The sequence below is a fragment of the Silurus meridionalis genome, chromosome 25, assembly GCF_014805685.1.
Source record: "Silurus meridionalis isolate SWU-2019-XX chromosome 25, ASM1480568v1, whole genome shotgun sequence".
NCBI classification, from domain to species: Eukaryota; Metazoa; Chordata; class Actinopteri; order Siluriformes; family Siluridae; genus Silurus; species Silurus meridionalis.
In genome coordinates this window covers 3,019,393-3,044,000 of record NC_060908.1, presented here as the reverse complement: position 1 = coordinate 3,044,000, position 24,608 = coordinate 3,019,393, and the positions used below count along the sequence as shown (strand labels likewise).

The 24,608-nt window shown below is 41.1% G+C and overlaps 1 protein-coding gene across 4 annotated transcripts in view; it reads left to right on the top strand.

Annotated features, from left to right (window-relative positions):
- dcc (DCC netrin 1 receptor) overlaps nt 1–24,608 on the top strand; it is a 241,742-nt gene that overhangs the window by 208,351 nt on the left and 8,783 nt on the right. For all 4 annotated transcript variants that reach the window (XM_046839225.1, XM_046839228.1, XM_046839227.1 and 1 more), the window contains exons 21-27: nt 1,196–1,228; nt 8,118–8,183; nt 13,401–13,563; nt 15,258–15,481; nt 16,796–16,912; nt 21,881–22,033; nt 22,242–22,451. In XM_046839225.1, coding sequence (XP_046695181.1) covers nt 1,196–1,228; nt 8,118–8,183; nt 13,401–13,563; nt 15,258–15,481; nt 16,796–16,912; nt 21,881–22,033; nt 22,242–22,451 — 966 coding nt within the window. The remainder of the gene's footprint in view (nt 1–1,195; nt 1,229–8,117; nt 8,184–13,400; nt 13,564–15,257; nt 15,482–16,795; nt 16,913–21,880; nt 22,034–22,241; nt 22,452–24,608) is intronic.

Here is a 24,608-nt window from a genome sequence, read left to right as displayed (position 1 = left end):
ACTTCACCTACATTAGTACCTGACTTTACTAACAGCCAACGGCTAAATAAATACCCACAAATCTCCACAAAATCTAGTGGAACATCTTTCTAAAATAATAAAGGTTATGACAGTGAATAAAATGTGAAATGGGATGCTCAAAAAGCACTTATGAATCTTATGGTCGGGTATCTACAAACTTTTGTCCATAGAGTGTGTAAGTTTGTGTAAGTGTGTGTGTATATATATATATATATATATATATATATATATATATATATATATATATATATATATATATATATATATACACACATATATACATATGATTTCAGTTCATCATAAAGAATGAGTAACATTACAAGAAACCATAGGTTGCTGCTTATTTATTGGTTGGAGTATCCTCTGACCTTAAAAAAAGGGCGGAGTTAAAGACAAACGTCACCAAATTAGCCAATGAGAATAAAGAATGCGGTGACGTGTATCTTTAACTCACTATGAATTATAAGAGATTTCTACGAATTTACACAAAATTTATCTCGCTATTTTCCTGTAAATGTTTTATGTGTGAGTTTAAAGTGTGTGGGAGGATGATTTATGGCTGAAACAATAAAAACAGCATTTTTGGGGTGGCTTCCGTTCGCAGAAATTAGATTTTTCGCTCGGATTTGGCACTTTACTACCGCGATAAACGGGAGGCGACAAAATTTTGGCCACTGTTCTGGCCATCATGGTGCCATCATGGTCATTTTACTTGGACTGAGAACTGGTGATACCCGAAGCCCGCATCTCGGTTGAGAAAAGAGTTCTGAACATCACACCTGCTGTTGTGTGACAGTGCATAGGCGTTCAATTCGTACCATTAAATTAGCAACCGTTGTGAAAAAGCAAACGGCTTACAAACAATAGAAAGCGCTGGCGTTAACTGGGAAATTACACTCACACCAGCTTTTTTATTTCTTCTAAACAACGTACATGTAAAACTTTATGTATTCCTCTTGGTGCTCAAGTATGCATTTCTGTCTGATTGAAGTGATCCTGACAGGGAAGCTCTTAGAACTAACAGTGATATGACGTCAGCTTATGGTATTGTGTTTGCATTTCAGTCAGAGTGCCAGGGTTCATTTGCTTTCAGATGATGATAGCTCACTGTACTGTTGAATTGTAGTCCCTTTATGGTTCATTGATTTTCTCTTTTTGTTTCGTTTTGCCGCAGTCGAACATCCGGACAAGATGGCCAATGACCAAGGTGAGCAAATTTATACTCATGTATATGTAATAGGGATGCGATTCGACGATGCGATTAAAGATATGATACATTAAAGATACATATGAAGCAGCTACCGATAATGCGATACGATTCACCCCATTACGATGCAGTGCGATCCGATTTCCATTTGATTTGCCACGATGCGATTCCGTAGGATACGAGGTGTGCAATCTGGATGTGACCCATGGCTCTAACTAGGGTAAATGATCTTCATTAAAAAGGTTACAAGTTTGCAATCTCTTTCTATTTAGATACGAAATAAACATGCGATATTGACTGAGTGTCTGTCCTCTAATAGCAGTGATCCCCAACCCCATTGCTGTGGGTCAATTGGTACCGGGCCGCACAGAAAGAAATGCATAACTTACATTATTTCCGTTCTATTTATTTTCTGACTCTGATCGGTTTTATTTTGGAAAAATACCGGATTCTCTCCGCCACATCTGTCTATGACTCACTCTTGATGCATGTCATGATGCCTCGGTCACATGTCTTACCTCCATCCGCTACCTTCTTAAAGGGGCTCCGGCCGCTATCACATAATACATTACTGCTAAATTCAAACCCCCAAGCGAGCAAAATAAACAAAAAACAACACAGTGGTACCATTTAATTATTATTATATTTAGAAAATACCAGTTTATATGGTTGTATTATTTTATTTTGTTGTATTTATCCACCACACCTTAAAAGCCAGTCCGTGACAATATTGGCAGAGATTAAACCAGTCCGTGGCGCAAAAAAGGTTGGGGACCGCTGGTCTATATCCATTCATTCAACTTGTTCTTTTTCCTTTCTAATCTGAAGATGAGTCATTTCTCAGAGTGCAGAGTCACAATCAATTAGACGAACCGCAGATGAGGCTATTTCAATTCGAATTAAATTTTATTTGTAGAGCAATTTTTACAATGGACATTGTCTCAAAGCAGCTTAACACAGATAAAGCGGTAATAAGGTTATATTAAAGAATGTGTTATAAAGTTATAAAAGAATGAGAGAGAAACCTTTAGTGGGACCAGTGGGACGTCAAGATAAACCAGGCAGATCCGAAGAGAAGAAAGGACAGGAACATTGGTCATTGAAACCTCAGGGGCATGTTTTCATAACAGGAGAGACTAGAAGAGAGAAAATAAAGATTTTTAAGAAGTGATCAGGGTGTAAGATGGGACTCCAGAGAGGCAGATCTAAAACCTAAGGAAGACCTACTGACAAAAGGCTAGACTGAATGAATGTTTTGAACTTTGAGACCGTGTCTGAGTCCCAAACACTAATTGTTTAACAATTCCATTACTGTATTGTAAGAGCGTTAGATCTGCCCCCTGCTGTAGTCTTCATTATTTTAGGTACCAACAAATAGCCTGCACCTTTTGATCTAAGTAGGCCTGGGGGATCAAAAGTTTGTTTAAATACTGCGGCTCGAGACCGTTCAGTGCTTTATACATCAGAAGTAGTATTTTGTAAAACAGGGGTGATGTGGTCATATTTCCTGGTTCTGGTAAGGACTCTTGCTGCTGCATTTTGGACGAACTGATGCATATTTATGCACTTCCTTGAACAGTGGGTTTAATCTCGATGTAACAAAAGCATGATCTAGTTTTTCCACATCCTGTAACGACATCATATTTCTAATTTTTGCAAAAAAAAATTTAAGATGAAACAAAGTTATCCTGGTATTATCCACGGTATCATGTTATTCACATGAGCCTCAAAGGTCAATAATCACAACAAGATCTTTGTCTGCTGTCGGACAGATTTACCATCCAGAGATGCTAAATAATCCGGAAGTTTACCTCTAGCTGCACGTGGTTCTAGTAAAAGTACTTCCATCCTATCTGAGTTAAGCAGAAGGAAGTTATCAAACATTTACTATTTTGGAGTAACATTTTTGTAAAAGGACAGCGAGGGAAAAAAAGAAAACGAGGGTGATGGGACAGAGGTGGATTCTCTGTCTCTCTCAACACTGGTTTTGTTTTAATTAACATTAAAGCTCATTACAGAGGAGGCAACTATTGCTATTCATTTCTACTTAGCAATAATAATTCACACAGAGAAAAAGAAACGGAGAGAGTGAGAGTGAGCGAGACAGTCAGATGGAAAGATAGGTAGAAAATGGAAAGAGAAACAGATTGAGGACAAGGGAACATAGATATAAGAATAAACAGGATGGGGGAGACAGACAGACAGACAGACAGACAGATTCAGAATCAGATTGAGACAGGTAGAGGGCGGAGAGAAAGACAGAGAAAATTAAAGACGGATGAGAAAGATGGAGAGAGACAGAGATAGAGACAATGGTAAGAACGAGAGATAGAGAAATACAAAGTCAGAAGGAGACACAAAGACACTCTAAAAGAGAGGGGGAGAGAAAGAAAGAGATTATAACAGTACTCCAGACATACAGATAGAAAAGCAGACTGAGATGGGTGGAGGCGGGAAAAGAAAGAGAGCAAACAAAAGACAGATGAGCAGAGAGAGATAAAGAAATGCAGACAGAAGGAGGCAGTGAGAGAGAAATGGCAAGAAATTGAGAAAGTCAAAGTGATAGAAAGAGAGAGAGAGAGAGAGAGAGAGAGAGAAACAATGAGGCAGGGAGAAAGATAAAGAGAAACAGAGCGACTTGGCGAGAGAGAGATAAATAGAGAAGGATGCAGTAAGAAGATAGATAGATAGATAGATAGATAGATAGATAGATAGACAGATAGACAGACAGACAGACAGACAGACAGACAGACAGACAGACAGACAGACAGACAGACAGACAGATAGATAGATAGATAGATAGATAGATAGATAGATAGATAGATAGATAATGACTTGGTGAAAAAGAGACATAGAGAGATACTTTACAGTCCAGGGGAAATACAGAGAGAGAGAGAGAGAGAGAGAGAGAGAGAGGATACAGTAGTTAAAATGAACGCACCCCGTAGGTTGATATTAACTGTTTTTTTGTAAACTCCTGATGCACATTTAATAAAAATGAACAACGCGCTGATGAAACACTTGTGTGATGAGGAACACTCTGAGCTCTGCTCTGTTTAACATGCAGATTCACACGGCGGCGAGAAACGTTCTCACCGCTCCCTTTTCACACACCGAAGGACACAATCCAGCGTCTGTCTCTTTCCTGTCTTTAAAACAAGGCCATTTTTCTTAAACAACAGAGCAGACGCTCGTCTTCCTGGACCGCGGGACGTCTGAACGCTCGCCGAATGTCAGACAGACACGTGTCCTCGAGATCGATGTGCAGTCGCCGGCATGCTCTTTGGACAAACACACATAAACACACTCCCACATGAATTGTTCATAGAATAAGAAAGATTCTTTGTAAAAGCACTTCCATGTGTGTTTGTGTGTGACACACCAAAGGCTCAATGACTCACTGGGCTGCGGGGAAAAAAGCCCCACTGAGGCTCAGAGCTCAGGATAAATCAACTCAATGTGCGACACATTGAACACACACACACACACACACACGCACACTGGTTCAATAATTCTCACACGTCCTTGTTTTCATAGTAACCACTATTTCACAAGATTTAATCTAAAAACTAAATTATAAATGTATTCTAAAAGTAAGAAATAACATATAATCGTCAAAGCTATTATTGAAGGAGTCTCCAGTTTCAGTGCTTTGAAGCGATCTTATTGCATTTGTGTTCATTTAGCTATATGCGTATTAGTAAAGTCAAGTAGTGAGTGAGGTGAGGAGACCTGGGGTGCAATCAGCATTCACATTCATCCCAAAGGGGTTCAATAGGGTTGAGGGTCTTCCAATTCAACCCATGTAAAGCATATCTGGCCAACTTACCTACTTTGCGGTAACAGTTTGGGGAAGAACCACATATGGCTGGAAAAGTCAGGTGTCCCAATACTTCTGTCCATATAGTGTCTGTTCTAGAGTAATAGACAGGAAGGACCCCTCATCGCTGAGCAGCACTGAAGAGAAATCAGTGCAGAACATTGCAGAACATTTGTAACAATGAGGCGTAACAACGGTAACATGGTATTAATGAGATGTAGCGTGCATAACAAGAGGAACCATGAGACGTAACATTCGTAGAAATGGTAGCGTGTAACAATGAGACATAACATGCGTAACATTGGTAACAATAGCCATAGCATGCTTAACAACGATAACGTGTAACAATGAGACCTGACATGCGTAACATTGGTAACCAACACAGTCTCACCCCACAGCGTCACATATCGACGCTGTGGATGTTGCGTCGGACGGCGTCCACATCCGACGCCAAGGGTACCCCCTTCGCGTCGCTTTTTGACGTAGAGGGACGGGAAACCCTTCGCTTCGCTTTTTGACGCAGATGGACGGAACCCCATTTGCGGGTTACGGTTAGGGTTTGGGTTAGGGTTAGGGTTAGGGTTTGGGTTAGGGTTTGGGTTAGGGTTAGGGTTAGGGCTACGGACATCTTCAGGATTTTTCGAAATTTAAAAATTATTCCTGTACACTTATTATGATAGATAATACTTTATTCAGTGTATAGGACAGCGATCTGCGTTGAAAAGTGTAGCACACGGGCTCTCAACCATCTGCGTCGAAAAGCGAGGCGAGGGGAGGTTCCGTCTCTCGTCAAAAGCGGCGAAGGGGTACCCTCGGCGTCGGATGTGGACGCCGTCCGACGCAACATCCACAGCGTCGATATGTGACGCTTTGGGGTGAGACTGCCCTGTGGTAACGTGTAACAATGAGACCTGACATGCGTAACATTGGTAACGTGTAACAATGAGACTCGACATGTGTAACATTGGTAACAATAGCCATAGCATGCATATAATGATAACGTGTAACAATGAGACCTGACATGCGTAACATTGGTAACGTGTAACAATGAGACCTTAGGTGCGTAACATTGGTAACGTGTAACAATGAGACTCGACATGCGTAACATTGGTAACAATAGCCATAGCATGCTTAACATGTAACAATGAGACATAACATGCGTAACATTGGTAACAATAGCCATAGCATGCTTAACAACGATAACTTGTAACAATGAGACCTGACATGCATAACATTGGTAGCATGTAACAATGAGACTGTACATGCGTGACAATAGTGACGTGTGACAGTGAGACTTTACATGCGTAACAATGGTAACAATAGCCATAACATTTGTAACAATGGTAGCAATGAGACGTAACAATGGTAACATGGAAACAATGAGACGTAACATGCGTGTAAAATGAGATTTTATACAGGTTTATAAACGTAAGATATGAACACAGCCGAAGGAGTGACAAGCGTAGCTGAAGTGCGTTTGATTGATGAGTAGCACCAACAACGAAAAACTGTCTTGTTGTGGTTTGGGCTCCGACTAATGTGACCATTCTTTATTTTTTTCTCTCTCTATTTCTCTCAACAAATTCTTCCTCACTCACTTACTCCAGCTCGTCAACACACACACACACACACACACACACACACACACACACACACACACACACACACACACAAAGCCCGAGGATGAAAATGAGTAACAAGGTCTCATAGCAGAAGCAATAAAACTGTGCATATGCGATTTTCTGAAGCTATGCTGAGACGCGTTCAGGTTCCCGGTCCTGCCCCGATCCTCTGTCACCTCTTTGTCCTGACTTATTAGAACATCGTGTTAGGGAAGAAGCTCAAATGTTCCCCCAGTGTAATAGCCCTGAACTTAGTGCTTAATACAACGTTTTTTCTCACGGTGCAGAGGGATTGTAAGAAGTGTAGAAAGATCAGCAGGTCTGGCCATGTTTGATCAGGACTGTGATTCTAAAGGAATAAAAACCCTTAGGAAGCATCAAAGTGGGTGAAATGATTTACTCACGCTGCTTGTAGTGTGCAGTTTGTGTCCTACGCTGGGTGTTTTACTCTACTATAGAGCCTTCTATAGAAAAACAGAAGGGATTTTAAAAAAAAGTAGTTGGTGGATTAAATATTTCAGAAATTGTTGCATTTTTTATACACAGCACATTCTAGTGTTTTGTGCAAAAAAATGTTCTGTGAGAAGAAATGGGTTGGAGATGAGTAAGATGAGGCAGAAAAGCCCAGAAATAGCAACGCTTTACATTTGTGGTTAGCTGAAAAGCATCTCCGCATGTACAATGTTAGAGGTCGACCGATTCATTGGTTTTGCCAGATGATTCCTGGAACAATCGGCTATTGGCAAAAACCCTACTGATTTTCTATGAGTTTTTCTGTCTTCCAGTCTGCTGTCATTACGAGAGCGGCCTCTAGAGGCCAAACACTGACACCAGATGCTGCTTGTTTTGACACGTGCGACTGCGCGCTGCACAGAGAGGGCTATATTATATTTCCATGGGTTGGAAGATCTTGACTGGTCTGCTATATCTGACCTTAATCCTATTGAACCCTTTCAGGATGAAATTAAATTTAAATGGAGTTCCTCTACTGTAACATCTTCCCAGAAGAGTGAAGGTCATTATAAGGGTCATAACCGGAAATGGAGACTAAATGTAAAACAGGGTGTTCAAAAACTTTTGTCCATATAGACTTAATTTAAGGTGCAGCCAGAACTTGTTCTTTCTACCATATTTTTATTCCCCAGAAAACTGTACAGCACTTAAAAGCTACCAGACACATTTCGAGAGAAGCTACTGACACTGTGAGCTACACCTTCTTGTAAAAGTGTGTATTTTGTGAAGTGTTCTTCTCCATGCTGAAAGTGCAGATGCGGACGATAGCACACAGACACAGCCAAAAAGATTTCCTAACACAATTCGGAAACATACACACACTTTTTTTTTTTTTTTTTTTTTACTAAGAAGGGATAACACTCGAGTGCTTAAAAATCGGTATTAATTGTACGTCCACGGGAAGCTTTCACTCACATCTGGTCCTTGCTGGCAGGTCGCCATGGAGACGGTGCCTACTGGCCTTCGGACAATAACCTGATTGACAGGAGCAGCCTGAACGGTAAGCACTTAACCCCTACACCCTACTATCATTTCCCACAATGCACTTACAGAAAGTACTACATCCTGTGAGTAAAGATTTTTTTTTCCCCGCTGTGTGATGGAATGGCTTTCTAAAGTCTTAGGGTTTTTTTTGAGGTGGCTGTAGACTCTGTGTGGTGCTTCAACACTTCAAAATGTACAGTTTAACATGAACTCTATTTCCGTGATGTTACCCAGTGAGAAATTTGTGTGTAATTAATAGGACAGAGAGACAATCAGATTGCACACTTCACCCTTCTGAATCTTATGGCCAGAAAAATGTGCAAAATATATTAGATGCTCTGGAGATGTGAAGCCTCAAAAATGATAGATAGATAGATAGATAGATAGATAGATAGATAGATAGATAGATAGATAGATAGATAGATAGATAGATAGATAGATAGATAGATAGATAGATAGATAGATAGACAGACAGACAGACAGACAGACAGACAGACAGACAGACAGACAGATAGAGAATACACTTTCATGGCTGTTCAGAAAAGATTTCACAGCAGGAGAGCTTTATCCTTCCCCAGTGTATATACACACACACACACACACACACACACAGTTGTTTTTTTGCCTGTGTGTGGGACGCTGGGCACTCTGTGGGGAAATCTCTTAATTAAGACTGAGCAGGATAATCACCAGATGCACACAAGTGTTTTAGAGTCTGTGTGTGCATGTGTGGTGCACGTGTGTGTGTGTGTGTGTGTGTGTGTGTGTGTGTGTGTGTGTGTGTGTGTGTGTGTGTGTTGGCTGTTCTGTGTGCATGTGTTCAGCTGCAGCAGGTGTTATTGGGGAACCTCGGACACATAAGTATTATAAATGTGTGTGTGTGTGTGTGTGTGTATAATTCCCTGGGTTCTCCCCAAATTAAACACACACACATAAACCTATTGAATATTAACAAATCTAATATTTTACACATGTAGAAAATCCATGTATCCTGAAAATGGTCTAAACCTTGTGGGGCAGAAAAGTGTACAAAGGATATTACATGCTCTGGAGATCTGAGGCTTTAGAGGCTAAAATAAGACAAACAGATGGACATCTTTTTATAGATAGATAGATAGATAGATAGATAGATAGATAGATAGATAGATAGATAGACAGACAGACAGACAGACAGACAGACAGACAGTACACAAACACACACTGCATTCAGATGTTCAGACACACGGTTTTTCCACCGTATTCTCCACGCGACCTCCTTCTACACTCCACTCGTACCGTCTGCTCTAATTTATCTACAATACGTTTCGAGCACGGAGGAAAGAAAAGAATGCGATTAAACATTAGGCGCATTCTCAGGCCGGGTGATTCGCACGCCGCCGTCTTATCACATTTACATTAGAATTCATAGAGTCTCGTTCGCAGATGATTGGACATGATTGAAGTTAAGCAAAGCTGATTTTTATTGAAATGTCCCATTTAGCTGAAGGGTTTCTGGAGGCGAGGGAGAGGCGGAGAACTCCGGAATAATCACACACACTCCTTGTTTTGTACCAATTTCTAAATCGCGAATTTTTTTGCGTCGCAGTGTGAACTGTGAAAACGGATTTCAAATGGGAAACCTTCAGTTTCAAGGAGCCGGAAAGTAAATAAACAGCAGGCAGAAATGACGAAGGTCGAAGCGTCTTAGGTTTTGCTCCTGCACAGTACCGGGACGTACATTTGTCAGACGTTTCCAGTCTGGATGGGCAACTTTTAACGATTGAAAATTATGAAAGTGTTTAGTTTTTTTGCCAAACACGCTTTCAAAATTAGGCTAAAGTTTTTAAAATATATCTGGATTTGTTTAGATGTAGCCTGAAATAGAACAGACCCAACAGCAGAACCAATCACAGATGAATCATGAATCAAGTAAAAACTAACCCAATATGACTTAACCAAGACCCAGAAGCAGAACCAATCATTATGTAGAAGAACCAGATCCAGAATAATCAAACCAAGATTGCAAATAGATCAAGATCCATAAGAAACGAACCCAAAACTAGATCTGAACAAATAATGGTTAAAAAAGCCTCCTATAGGTCTCAGATCTGATCCTGATCTCATCTGTTTAGTCCTTGAAGAATGAGACCTTAATCTAGAAGCGCACCCAAAACGCCAGCTCCTAAATGCAAATGAACCACACCAGTTTTTAGAACTCTGAAAGCCAGAACCAGAAGCAAATCATATCTCAGATCTATACCAGAACTAGGACAAGATCCAGACCTAGAAATACCAAACATTTTCCAAACAGCAGATTTATCAAAAACTTCAGAAACAAAACCATCCTCCATATTGGACCAGAGCCAAACACAAACCCAGTGCATGATATTGAAGACCTGATTGCACAATCAGAAACAAGGGTAGATTTAGAACCAGAATCATGTATTTAGAGCAGAAAAAGCAGAACCCTATGCCCTCTGTGGTGCAACATTTCTACTAAACCTTTTACCCCACAGTAGCAGGGACAGATCTGAGCATCTATAGTGTGTAGCCAGAACAATGAACACAAACACACACCCAGTAACAGACACTGGACCTGTCATTTATCCGCTGTATTAGTGAAAGTAAGTAAACGACTCCTGCGTCACTCATTACCTGGACCTTGCTTTCAGTCAGAATAAGAAGCGAGGGATGAGCAGAGTGTCCATCGCTCCCCCTTATCACCCTGTTAGCAGAAATAAAGCCTGTTAAGGGAGAGAGGAAAGAGGTTAACAGCTCACAGACTGTGAGATAACGGGGCAAAGCAGTTCTGTTAAAATGGTGATGCCCTTCAATTTGGCACAACATGATGCTATTGTGTTTGGGGCTGAGCTTTTTTTCGGCGTGCTGAATGCAGGTGCTGTATGACAATAATTAGCGTCCAGACGAGAGAAGAGGGAGCTTATTAGTTCCAATTTTCTAAACAGGAACAGGTGTTATGAGAGTGAAAATGAGGGAGAGAGACGCTGACTTTGCTCTCAGTGTCTTATTTACAGCCATAACTCTACACTACACTACACTACACTACACTACATTACACTCCACTACACTACATTACACTCCACTACATTACACTTCACTACACTCCACTCCACTCCACTCCACTACACTACATTACATTACACTCCACTCCACTACATTACACTCCACTCCACTACACTACATTACACTACACTACACCACATTACACTCCACTACACTACATTACACTCAACTCACTCCACTCACTCCACTACATTACACTTCACTACACTCCACCCACTACACTACACTACATTACATTACACTCCACTCCACTCACTACACTACACTCCACTCCACTACATTACACCACACTACACTACACCACATTACACTCCACTACACTACATTACACTCAACTCCACTCCACTCCACTCCACTACATTACACTTCACTACACTCCACTACACTACACTACACTACATTACATTACACTCCACCACTACACTACATTACACTACACTCTACTCCACTACATTACACTCAACTCACTCCACTCCACATTACACTCCACTCCACCACTACATTACACTAAACTCCACTACACTTCACTCCACTACATTACACTCCACTCCACTCCACTCACATTACACTACACTACACTACACCACACTACACACTACACTACATTACACCACACTACACCACATTACACCACTACACTACATTACACTACACTACATTACACTCCACTCCACTACATTACACTCCACTCCACTCCACCCACTCCACTACATTACACTCACTCACTCCACTACATTACACTACACTCACACTACACTACACTACACTACACTACACTACACTCACACTACACTCCACTACATTACACTCCACCCACTCCACCACATTACACTCAACTCCACTCCACTCCACTACATTACACCCCACTCCACTACACACACTACACTACACTACACTACACTACACTACATTACACTCCACTCCACTACATTACACCACACTACACTCCACTCACTACATTACACTCCACTCCACTACACTCCACTACATTACACTCACTACACTCCACTCCACTACATTACAATACACTACACTACACTACACTACACTACACTACATTACACTCCACTCCACTCCACTACATTACACTCCACTCCACCCACTCCACTCCACCCACTCCACTACATTACACACCACTCAACTCCACTCCACTACAGTACATTACACTCCACTACATTACACTCACTCCACACTCCACTCCACTCCACTACATTACACTACACTACACTACATTACACTCCACTACATTACACACCACTCCACTCCACTCCACTACATTACACACCACTCAACTCCACTCCACTACAGTACATTACACTCCACTACATTACACTACGCTCCACTCCACTCCACTCCACTACATTACACCCCACTCCACTCCACTACATTACACTACACTACACTACACTACATTACACTCCACTACACTCCACTCCACTACACCACACTACATTACACTTCACTACACTCCACTCCACTCCACTCCACTACAGTACATTACACTCCACTACATTACACTACGCTACACTCCACTCCACTCCACTACATTACACCCCACTCCACTCCACTACATTACACTACACTACACTACACTACATTACACTCCACTACACTCCACTACACTACATTACACTCCACTACATTACACTACACTAAACCACACTACACTCCACTCCACTACACTACACTTCATTACACTTAACTCCACTCCACTCCACTCCACTACAGTACATTACACTCCACTACACTACAGTACAAAACAAGTAAAAAAAAGTAAAAAGTAAAAGTGATTGCGATTGTTCATGATGTGATAATTATGCCTCTAGAACATGCTCTTATGCAGAATAAACAGAAAAATTAAGTGCTGATCACAAGGAAGCAACTTTTGGTATGGCATTATATTATGGCATAATAACTAGAAAAATAACTTTTGTTATGTTGAGAAAATCCTGTCGTTATCACGAAAAAAACAAGAGAGAAAAAAATATTTGAATGCATGGCCTATTAGGAATTTTTTTTTTTTTTTTTTTTACAACTTCGTTTCTGTGTAATTCAGCTGATGATCTGTGATGTTAAATCAACAGGCTCCTGAGTGTTCCTAGTTCAGGTTCCTCCATCACCACAGCAACACTGCAATGTCCATTTATATCATTGAAATTGTATGTTTCAGAGCCCCCCATTGGTCAGATGCGACCCCCCCACGGCAGTGTGACCCCTCAGAAGAACAGCAACCTCCTAGTTATCATCGTGGTGTCTGTGGGCGCCGTCACCATCGTCGTCGTGGTCATCGTGGCCCTCATTTGCACGCGGCGGTCCTCCGCACAACAAAGGAAGTGAGTCAGTTTCACCTTTCCCACATAATCGTTGTACTAAACTGCTTTGCGGGATCGTTATGCCCTGCTAAGCCCATGTGCGCTTCTTCTCGCACCGGAACACAGCAGTAGCATGTATGCTAAGCTGTGATAAGTGTTTTCATGCATTGTTCTGAGATCTGGCTGCATGCAGTGAAGCTGCCACTGCTGCTTCCCCTTTCCCCATATACACTGCTGTAGAAGTAGGGGGTCAGTATGTTTTCTGTCAGGGCTCTTTGACAAAAAAAAACAACACTTTGTTAGTGTGTGTTCAGAGGAAGACACAAGGGCAATGATTTTGGGTCCATTAACTACAAATAAACAACCATATTTTTAATAGTTGATGTTAGAATTCTGTAATATTAGCCTCCATGTGGTAATGCTAGTCCAGAAATGACCTCACAGTTGTTTACATATTTACTATATTTTTACAGTAGGCCGGGTAGATAGAAAAATCAGTGCAGAGCTCTTCAGGACTTCACTCACCATACTTATGACTTGACTTCAGCCTGAGAATTAGGTTGAATTCTATAATTCTATCAATTGAAACAAGTGCCACATGTATCAGTGTAGAATTGGATAAAAAACATGTTAGGGTTTCTCACACACATCAAATGTCTGGTAAAAAAGTCCAGGGAAACATGAAACATCAACATGTCTTCCTACCATCCCACATAACTTACTGGCTAGCTAACCTCAAACAAACTAGCGCACATTTCTCACATTTGCATAAGATTTTATTCAACACTAGTATTAGGTACATTACTTTGCTAACTCTTTGAGCAGGCAAGGATTCTGAGTACTAACACAAATAATCTGCAGACTTCGAGAGCTTTAATGAATCACTGTATTTCTGAAAGACTTTGCTAGCTGTAATGCTAGCGCCGCAAATCAAGCGTCTGAGTGAACTAAGCAGTCAGCATCTTAAGCTCAAACTGTGTGTGAAAAATATGTTTGTATAGGTACGCAATCATTAGCTAGGTGCTAATATATATAAAAAGTCCATGTTTTGACCATTTCCTCCCTTGTTTTTGTCATCTGAGATCATTAGCTTAGCTAATCTAACAGCTACTGACAGGACTAGCATGGCTTAAGGCTGACTCATTATTATAGCCGCAGCGCTTATGAGAGGAGCTGAACCATGCGGTTAAAGTGTGTCGCCCTCGTTGACAAACACATGTCTAGTGAATATACCAAGTGCTAACACCGAAATGAGGTAAAGTGCCCTTTTGGCACATCAGTGCAGTTAATAAATCGCTTTAATTGCTACAATGTTTTGTGTGTGTGTGTGTGTGTGTGTGTGTGTGTGGGTGTGTGTATACAGAGGAAGGGGATGTGTGTTAGAGAGAACATCTTGAATTTTCACCTTATTATTATGTATGCAGACACACACAGACACAGACACACACACACACACAGTACAGGAGCCTGATGCTAATGAGTGTAATTGTGTTTTGGCATTTTAAGAGAAAGAAAACTCCCATTTTGTTTCCTCAACACACACACACACACACACACACACACACACACACACACACCAGTCTATAAAACCAGGTTTGGATCTCCTACTCTAAATGTTATGAAATGCAGAACAAATATTGGCAAGATATTCAAAATAAATTACACCAAAATACTGTTCATGTAAGGTGTGTATGTGTGTGTGTGTTTGTGTGTAGAAAGAGGGCCACGCACAGTGCAGGGAAAAGGAAAGGAAGTCAGAAAGACCTGCGACCTCCAGACCTGTGGATCCACCATGAGGAGATGGAGCTAAAGAACATCGAGAAACCATCCAGCTCTGCCCCATCCGGTCAAGAATCTCCAATCCAGAGCTGCCAGGAGATCGCCCCTGTCAGCCACAGCCAATCAGAGAGCCAGATGGGCAGCAAAAGCAGCCACTCAGGTAACAGTCTGGTTCTTTACGTTCTGCTCATTCTAATGTCCAACCCTTTGTAATACATTACAGTCCAACATTTATCCTTGGATCTGTTCAGCTTGTGTACATCTGATACTTGAATCTGAAGTGAGGTAAAGCATTAACTGTTTAAAGGCTCTTCTACACACTTTGAAGCATCTAAGATTTTTTGCTGGTATTATTATTATTCCACGAATGTCAAAAAAGTCGATGAGCATGCTGGAGATAATAGGCTCTTCCACTGTGAAGACTGTTGCTTCGTCACAGGTAATGATCCTCAACATGAAGGACGGCTCATTCATGGCACGCTGACGGAGTTCTTAGCAGACTTTGACTTGGTCTTCCTTTTGCTTCTGGGTTGAGCAGCCTGGGGACGAACTTGACAGCAATGTTTAAATCACACGCGAGGTTTGCCTGGACTGTTCCGTATGACACATCGACAATGGCAGCAATGTTGTGGATTTGTTGGGAGTTGAGCTCGTTGAAGGTCTCCCTGATCTCTCGGCATCTTGTTCTTCTGCTCTTGAAGTTCTTGTACCAGTCAAAACACCTCGAAACACTCATCGCAGCATCGACGAAGAAGATTTGCCCAGATGTTCATGATGAACTCGCAGAAGTGGTTACACACGTGGTCAGAATAGCATAAGTTGCACAGCTCTTGATGTACACAGGACGATGTCTTTTGACAGACTGACTTGTAAATGTCGGTGCTCCCTGTGACTGTGAGTGCAGCTTTGTGCTGCCATCTGTTGGCGTGTTACAAAACAAGTCTCAAAATCTTTTGATACCACCCCGTATATGGTGGTATGGCAACAAGCCTGTCCCAATATGCTCTGCAAACGTCCCTGATTCATTATGATAGCCTTCTTTTGGATGGAGTTCGGATCAAGTGGAAAGACGCATGAGACATCTGTGAATGGTTCCACTAAAGAACCATGTAGATTAGAGGCCACGTAGCCATGTAGATTGTATTGTATGATGTAGCCATGTAGTGCTGTATGTAAATTTGAACAGGGGCTCTCAAAGGATCTATCTATCTATCTATCTATCTATCTATCTATCTATCTATCTATCTATCTATCTATCTATCTATCTATCTATCTGAACATTTTATTTAGGCTTGTGTAGGTGGCATGGTCATTAGTTTAAAAAAAATGAACAAATAACTCTGCAGTGTTGCAGCTTTTCATCCAAATTTAGCTTTAGTTCCTGCAAGACCAGAGTGCTGACTGTGGAGGCTGTGACCCACCAAACGCAAAGAACATGTCCACAGAAAGAACTGATCATCCCTCCATTTTTCAGGTGGCGACGCAGATGAAGCCTCCAGCGGCATTTCCACTCTAGACCGCTCTCTAGCTTCACGCAGAGCGACCCGGTCGAAGATGATGATCCCCATGGACTCTCAGCCCAGCAACACACGTGAGTGAATCAAGCCCTTTACACGGAACTCTTTTCACGTAATGAAAATTCTCTTAGGTTTGAATGCACCTGAAAGCAAAACCAGAAAAAACAAAACAATTATGGAGGTATTTTCCAAAGAAAGTGTGACCTCAGTCTGGGAAGGAGGCGTGGCCTCTGTTTATTGTTTTCAGCAAAGAAGGTTTGGCTTTTGTGTCTAATGGTCTAAGTAGAAGATTCGTGGCCTGGGGCTGTATTTCAAGTAAAGTAGGCGTGGCCTTTGTTAGTCCTTAAATAAGAAGGGGTGGTCTTTCTGTCTAGTTAAAAAGGAGGTTTGGCCTTTATGCTGATTAGTCCTAAAAAAATGAGGTGTGGCCTCTGTCTAGAGGTCCAAGTAAAAAAAAGAGTGACCTAGTTCTGTTCGTTCAAGTAAAGGAAACGTGGCCTTTATATTTATTAGTTCTAAAATAAGGAGGCGTGGCTTCTGCATCTACTGGTCCAATGGCACTGCCTCTTTATTGATCTCAAGAAAGGAGGCACGTCCTTTTTGTTTTATAATATATATTAAGTGTAGCTGTCTAATTTTCTAAGCAAAAAAGGTGTGGCCTTTGTGTCACTGTTAAGATTTTGTCCTTTATTTATTGGTCCTAGAATTAAGAGGAGTGGCTTCTGTGTCTATGGGTCAAAGTAAAGGAGTCGTGGCCTCTTCTGTATCCCATACATCAGGGGTCTCCATCGTTTTTCAGGTCAAGGACCACTTAGGCGATGACATTGGACAGAGACCACCGGATACAAAATGTGTCATTGTACAATTTTTTTTTTGATACAACAATAATTAGCAGACCCCCTGCAGTACCACCACAGACCCCCGGTTGAAATGCTATGCATTTTATATGATTGAATCCTCCTGTAAATGCATCAACTGTTCCCTGGATCAATAATGTATAGAACCCGACACACCCACACCCCACAGGCTTGAGTCGGACAGTAAATATAGATCATTGCTTTCCGGCTTGCTTTGACTTTCAGACACGCCTCTGTGGTACTGCTGCGCTTCGGATAACTTTCTTGCCATAATAACACTTTTATCATTAGACCTCATCAATCAGTCTGAGACTCAACAGGACAGTGGACCTCCTCTGCCACAGCTGGGAAAACAAAAGCACACACACACACACACACACACATGCGTGCACACACACCAGACACACACTATAATCCAACAGCAGATCGATCAAAATCAGACAGCAGATGCATTCGAACACACTGGCTTGCTCTGTGGAATGGAAAGAGAAGCAGAAAGAGCAATAAGACTTGATAAGTGCGTAATGAATTGCTCCCTGCAGGCCTGGCTGCTGTGTGACAGCGTGAACTGAAGCCAGGCCACTGTTTTGTTTGGTTAAGCTTCTTAACTGCCCGACTTTCAGCTGAGATTCACAGCAGTTGTGCAGTTCTGGTTTCTCGAGTTCAGTCTCCTGATTAAGACTAAATTTATAGTGGACCTCTACTTCTAGGGTGAAATCAAGATGTCGTTTATTGTGCAGGTGTTGCCTCCAAGGGAAAAAGGTGTCTATCAATCCCAAAATAAAGAAGGTGTAACCACAGTCTGTTAGTCCCAGGGAAGGAGGTGTGGCCTCTGTCTCTTATTTCCAATGAAGAAGGTGTGGCCTTTGTGACTAATGGTAAAAAATGCGAGGTCATTGTCATATTGTCAACATTATGACCGGTGAAGTGAAGAACACTGATTATTTATTCGTCATGGCACCTGTTAGTGGATGCATTAGAATCAGAAAAAATGGGCAGGCGCGAGGATGTAAATGAGTTTTGACGAGGGCCAAATTGTGACGTCTAGACGTCTGGGTCAGAACATCTCCAAAACTGCAGCTCTTGTGAGATGTTCCCAGTCTGCAGTGGTCAGTGTCCATTAAAAGTGCTCCAAGGAAGGAACAGTGGTGAAACGGCGACAGGGTCATGGGTGGCCAAGGCTCAAGTGAAGGCTGGTCCGTGTGTTCCGAGACAACAGGCGAGCTCCTGTAGCTCAAACTGCTGAATAGGTTCATGCTGTTAATGATCGACAAATCAGGACTGTTTTGGCAGCAAAAGGGGACCTACACAATATTAGGCAGGTGGTCATAATGTTATGGCTAAACAGTATATACTGTATTTATTAGTCCTAAAAGTCATAGATGAGTGTTTGCCCCCCTGTTGTGCTGCGCCCCATGATATCTTTTACGGCTGCTTAAAAATCAATACTTTTTTTTTTTCATGCATCGATTACTGTAATGCTTTGCTTGCTGGGGTTTCTAAATCTAACCTTAAACAAATTACAGGCTGTTCATAATTCAGCTGCTAGAACCCTGACAAAGACCAGCATCTCTCCAGATTTGGAGGCATTGCATTGGCTCCCTGTGAGGTTTCACAATCACTTCAAAAAATCTCATGCTGACCTACAAGTTATGGTGCCATATTATTTGTCACAAACTTTAACTCTGCTTCTCTGATGCTGGTCTTCTTCTCTGATTCTGTTGTTCCTCCCACCAGTTTATGTTCTATAGGGGACCGGGTTTTTTTTCTTCTTGTACACCATATGTTTTGGGGGGGTCTCTCCCCAATGAAATCAGACAGCCTGAATCTTTGTGTTTTTACATCTGCTTTTAAATCTCACTTTTTTCATGAGAGCATTTAGGTGATTCTTTTTTTTTGTTTGTTTTATTCGTTATGGATGATGTTTCTATATATCATTCTTTATTTTTTACTTGTAAAGTGCTTCGAGATGTAACTTTTAAAGGCGCTATAAAAATAAAGATTATTATTATTATTATTATTATTATTATTATTATTATATGTTCCAAGTTTTTAAACAGTTAAACCAAATGATTAATGAAATAAAAGGCTAATGAAATGAATTGCTAATCGAAATATAGTGCACAATTCTACTGCACCGAAATTGATACCGAAATAAAATCTCATTATATTACAATATTACTCATATTGTATGTTTTGTATTATTATAATTAAATTACAATTAACATTACTTTTCAGTGTATCTTTCAGTTTTACTTTTATTTCTTAAATTAAATTTGTTTTTATTAGAAAATCAAAAAAAATCTAATTTCTCATGTGTTCTAAAATGTTATTTTGATTTCATTCACTATTAATATACGAATCCCTGAACAAGCTGAAACAGTAAATACCTCAGGGGTCGAACTGCGGTCGATTTTGATTCACTTCAACACAATGCGATTTAATGCCGTACGATGCAGTGAAAAAAATCTGATGCTCTGCAATTCGGTATGGTACTGATAGTTCAGTTTTATTGCTTCGGTTCAGACAGACAGCAAATCATCAATTTACTTAAGCGACTTCTGACTTCTAAAGCATGGCCCTAAACAAACACGCCTTAAAAATAAAAGAACAAAGATGAAATAAAAGCAGATGTTCTTTTCCTGTTGTGTTTGCAGGAAGTTACAGCTCTACCTCTGCCATGTTAATCTGTATTCTATGTGACTCTCAGGACACTGTGATTGTGATACGTCATGTGATACGTCATGTTCACGTAGCAGCAGCGGTGCTGAGAGTCAAGTCAAGTTTTTACAGATGCAAATATGTGAAAAATGATGCATCGCTATACAAATGCCAACTTTCATACTTTCTAAAATCGATGCATCGCATCGTTAACTTTACTGTCGATGCACTGATGCGTTGTAGGAATTTTGTGAATCGTTTCCCATTAGAAACTCTGACTGGAATATTGTATATAATCGGATTTAGGACACCTGCTTTGCCTTCAATACACACCCACACACACACACACAAACACAAGACAAAGTCTCAGATGATCAGAGACTTAGCAGATGAGGGCGAATGGATTGATCTGTTGTGAAGCTATTGGCAGTCATAGGCCAATTCAGAGCCTCAGGAATGAATCTGTATTATTCACGATAACATCAGGCGAGGAAAATGAAGTTTTTCTGTGCCTCTGGGTTATCAGAGCATAAAATAATTGCCATCTGCACTGAGCAGGTCAGCTGAGAAGTTGCGGTGAATATAAGCATGTCTCTCCCTCACACACACACAAACACACACACACACGTAAACATTAAAGACTGCTCTCTCAGAGTTCTGAGCTTCGGAAATAGAAAGAATTAAAAAGACTCTCGGGTCTCAGGCAGTTTAAAAGATAGCAATCTCACTGCGCTTAGCATTTCAGACACTTCTGCCTTTCATCTCAAGGTCACTGACAGAGGAAACGCTAACAGCGTAGCACATACCCGAGGATTCTCAGACCAGGAACACACGCCAGGTTCCTGTAGTGAAGTGCTTACTGGAATTTTGCCTCCCACTTGATCATTTGATCATATAATGAATGATTAAAACAACAGAAAGGGATTTATTAGCATTTTGGGTTAACTCAAAAATCCAGCTCATAGAATCGAGTGGAATAGAGTACAAGCGTACGATGATTTTGATGTTTTAATGCAATATAAATCACAGAATAGATCAGAATGTAGAGCTTACGACTTGCAAATCGTACATTTGTATCATTTCAAAGCTTACGTCTAGACGATGGAGTCAGCGTATGATGCAATAGGCTTAAAATTCGAAAGCATAGGATTTACCAAGAAACTTTCAGCTTGTGATTTTACCCAGACCTTAAAAAGAAACGTGTGGTTTTTGATTTACAAATCGACCTACATCTACATTTAGGGAATTTAGCAGACACTCCAGAGCGACGTAGAAATTTGCTTTGAGGTCTCTATTGATGAATACATCAACACTGGGTCACTAGGTTTCTAACTTAGGATACCATCAGCCTAAAACCCTTTTGGGAATTCTAGCATGTATATATATATATATATATATATATATATATATATATATATATATATATATATATATATATATATATATATATTTGAATATTCCTCTGCAACCTTTTACGTTTGTCATACACTAAAATCGACTGTTTTTTACTGTTTTTCTCTGTAGCGGTGGTCAGTGCCATCCCGGTTCCCACGCTGGAGAGCACTCAGTACCCGGGCATCCTGCCGTCTCCTACATGTGGCTACACCCCTCACTCTAAATTCACCCTCAGGCCCATGCCCTTTTCCACGCTCACCGTGGACCGAGGCTACGCCGCAGGTACTCTATAAACATTCTTCCTTCTTTTTTTTTCCGCTTGCTTTCTCTTTCTTCTTTAATTATTTTCTTATTTCTTTATTCATAATTCTTCTTTAAATCTGCTCTTACAATTTAATAAACCCTCTTGATTTTTAAAAAATCACTCACATTTGTTCACCAATATGTGTAATTTAGGCAACCAGAGACAATGTGTATGTGTTTTCCACAGCCATAACCACGGAAACCCCCCAGCCTCAGGCGTCTTTGATCCCCTCGGTGCAGCCTGAAGCGTCGGGGGCAGAGGAGATCCCGAGTCGCTCCATTCCCACAGCATGCGTGAGACCCACGCACCCCCTGCGTAGCTTCACCAACCCCCTCCTGCCCCCACCCATGGGCACCATCGAGCCCAAAGTCTACACTCCCATGATGCCACAACCAGGTGATGTACTCATGGGTGGGATTATTGTGAACGGAGTATATGTAGCTTTATCGAGTGTGTGTGTGTGTGTGTGTGTGTGTGTGTGTGTGTGTGAATTTTGCAGACCATTCTTTGGCAGCGAATAGAGGGAATGTATTGAGAGAAGTACTTTGATATTTTTTTGTCATTTTTGAGTGCAGAATTCTCAACTTAACCCGAAATCTAATTGATTTGTTTATTAATAGTTGCACACGCCGACTCTCGAGGCCGGTGGTCTCGGAAATGACTCGTTGCTTATCGTGAATTATCAGGGGTGAAATGGAATTGAAAGTTTTTTCGCTGGCTTGTCTTGTTATCACCGTGTGGAGTAATTGCGTTCGCAGTGTGCGTGTGTGTGAGTGAAATGAAAATGTCAAAGGAAAACCCTAGAACAGAGAAAGTAGAGATCAGTCGGAGGGACTAAAGGAGGCACAGGGTGGATGAAGATACGTCAGACCGCAAGAATTTCTCAAAGAGGGATCCTGACACTTAATAGCCACAGGAAAGCTGGAAATTATAGCTTTTTAAAAAAAATAACTAAACAAAATGTAATAAACAATACAAAATTCAGTCACAGTAAATTTGCCAGACGATTCCATCTAGACTTTACACAGGTTTGTGGACACCTGATTCCACTTTAATCCCCAATTCCTGCTAAAATAACCTCCACTCTTCAGGTAAGATGTTCCACTAGATTTTGGAGTGTGCTTGTGGACATTTGTGCTCGTCCACATATCACAAGGGTGTGAGTAAAGTCAGGTAGTGATGGAGGTGAGGTGAGGAGGCCTGAGGTTCCGTCAGTGTTCACATTCATCCCAAAGGGTTGAGGTCAGAGCTCTATAGCAGGTCACTTAAGCTCTTCCACTCCAACCCATGTACACCATATGTTTATATGAACCATGCTGGAACAGGTTCAGGTCTCCTAGGCCAGGTGGAGGGTGAATTTCATGCTTTTTTTCATGCTTTTTTTTTTTACAGCGCTTCACTTTTCTACATTTTGTTATGTTACAGCTTTATTCCATTAATGAAATAAAATTCTTTATTTTCCTCGAAATTCTATAAACAATACCCCATAATGACAAGGTGAAAGAAGATTGTTTGAAATCTTTGCAAATGTATTAAAAGGAAAGAAATTAAAATAAAATCATATATATGATGTGTGTGTGTGTGTGTGTGTGTGTGTGTGTGTATATATATATATATACGTTCTAAAATCTAAAATCTGCGAATTTTGGCCGCACCCCCGCAGCCCCTTTGCTACCTCAGTGAATTCATCTACACATTATGTCACTTTATAAACGTAATAGTGGACAGTATTTGAGTAAATACATCCTTTAAAATGTTTTTCCTAACGTTCCTCAACATTCGGTCTCGCTGCGGATTCCCGCAAATGTTAAGATAATCCGTAACTTGTCGTTAGTCAGGTTCCAAATGAGAACCAAATGTGATCCCTCTCTGGTGTTTTCCACCTCAGAGTAATTTTTATTCACGCTCGCTGGAAAATGTCGGATAGCCAAGAATTCACGTTCGCCGCCTTCACTAGAACCGTTATTATAATTACCTCAGGAGCTATTGATCATTTGAGTGTGATGAGGAAGCGAGAGCTCCATAACGGCTTCTGCTGCAGTTCACACTTTTGTTAATATGGTGGCGTCCATTTGTCTGTGTATTATTTCTACATAACTAAAAGCGAGTTTGAGCGTTTGAGGGGATGTGATGATTCAGGCGTGTGATTTGGACGATGCTAAATTGGTGGCTAGGAGGTTTGTTTATTTGTCAGCTCCATCAGACTTTAGACATTCCTGCGCTGGATTTTGCTTTAAAGTGTGTGTGTGTGTGTGTGTGTGTGTGTGTGTGTGTGTGTGTGTGTGTGTGTGTGTGTCTGTGTGTGGAGGCTAGTTCATCTGAAAGGTCAGCTCTGAAGCAGTTGGTTTCTTGAAACCCATTCTGTTTCCTCTCTGACCTCGTTACCACGTTCGTGGACTGCACTCTTCTTGTTTCTTTTCCCCTGTTGATTCCGCACACACTAAACACTGCACACACTCGTTCACACTTCCCCCAGGCTTCTCCACCCTCTTGGGATCTCTCTCCACCCACTCTTGTCCTCCGAACTACCCGTAACCGGAATTCTTCGACATC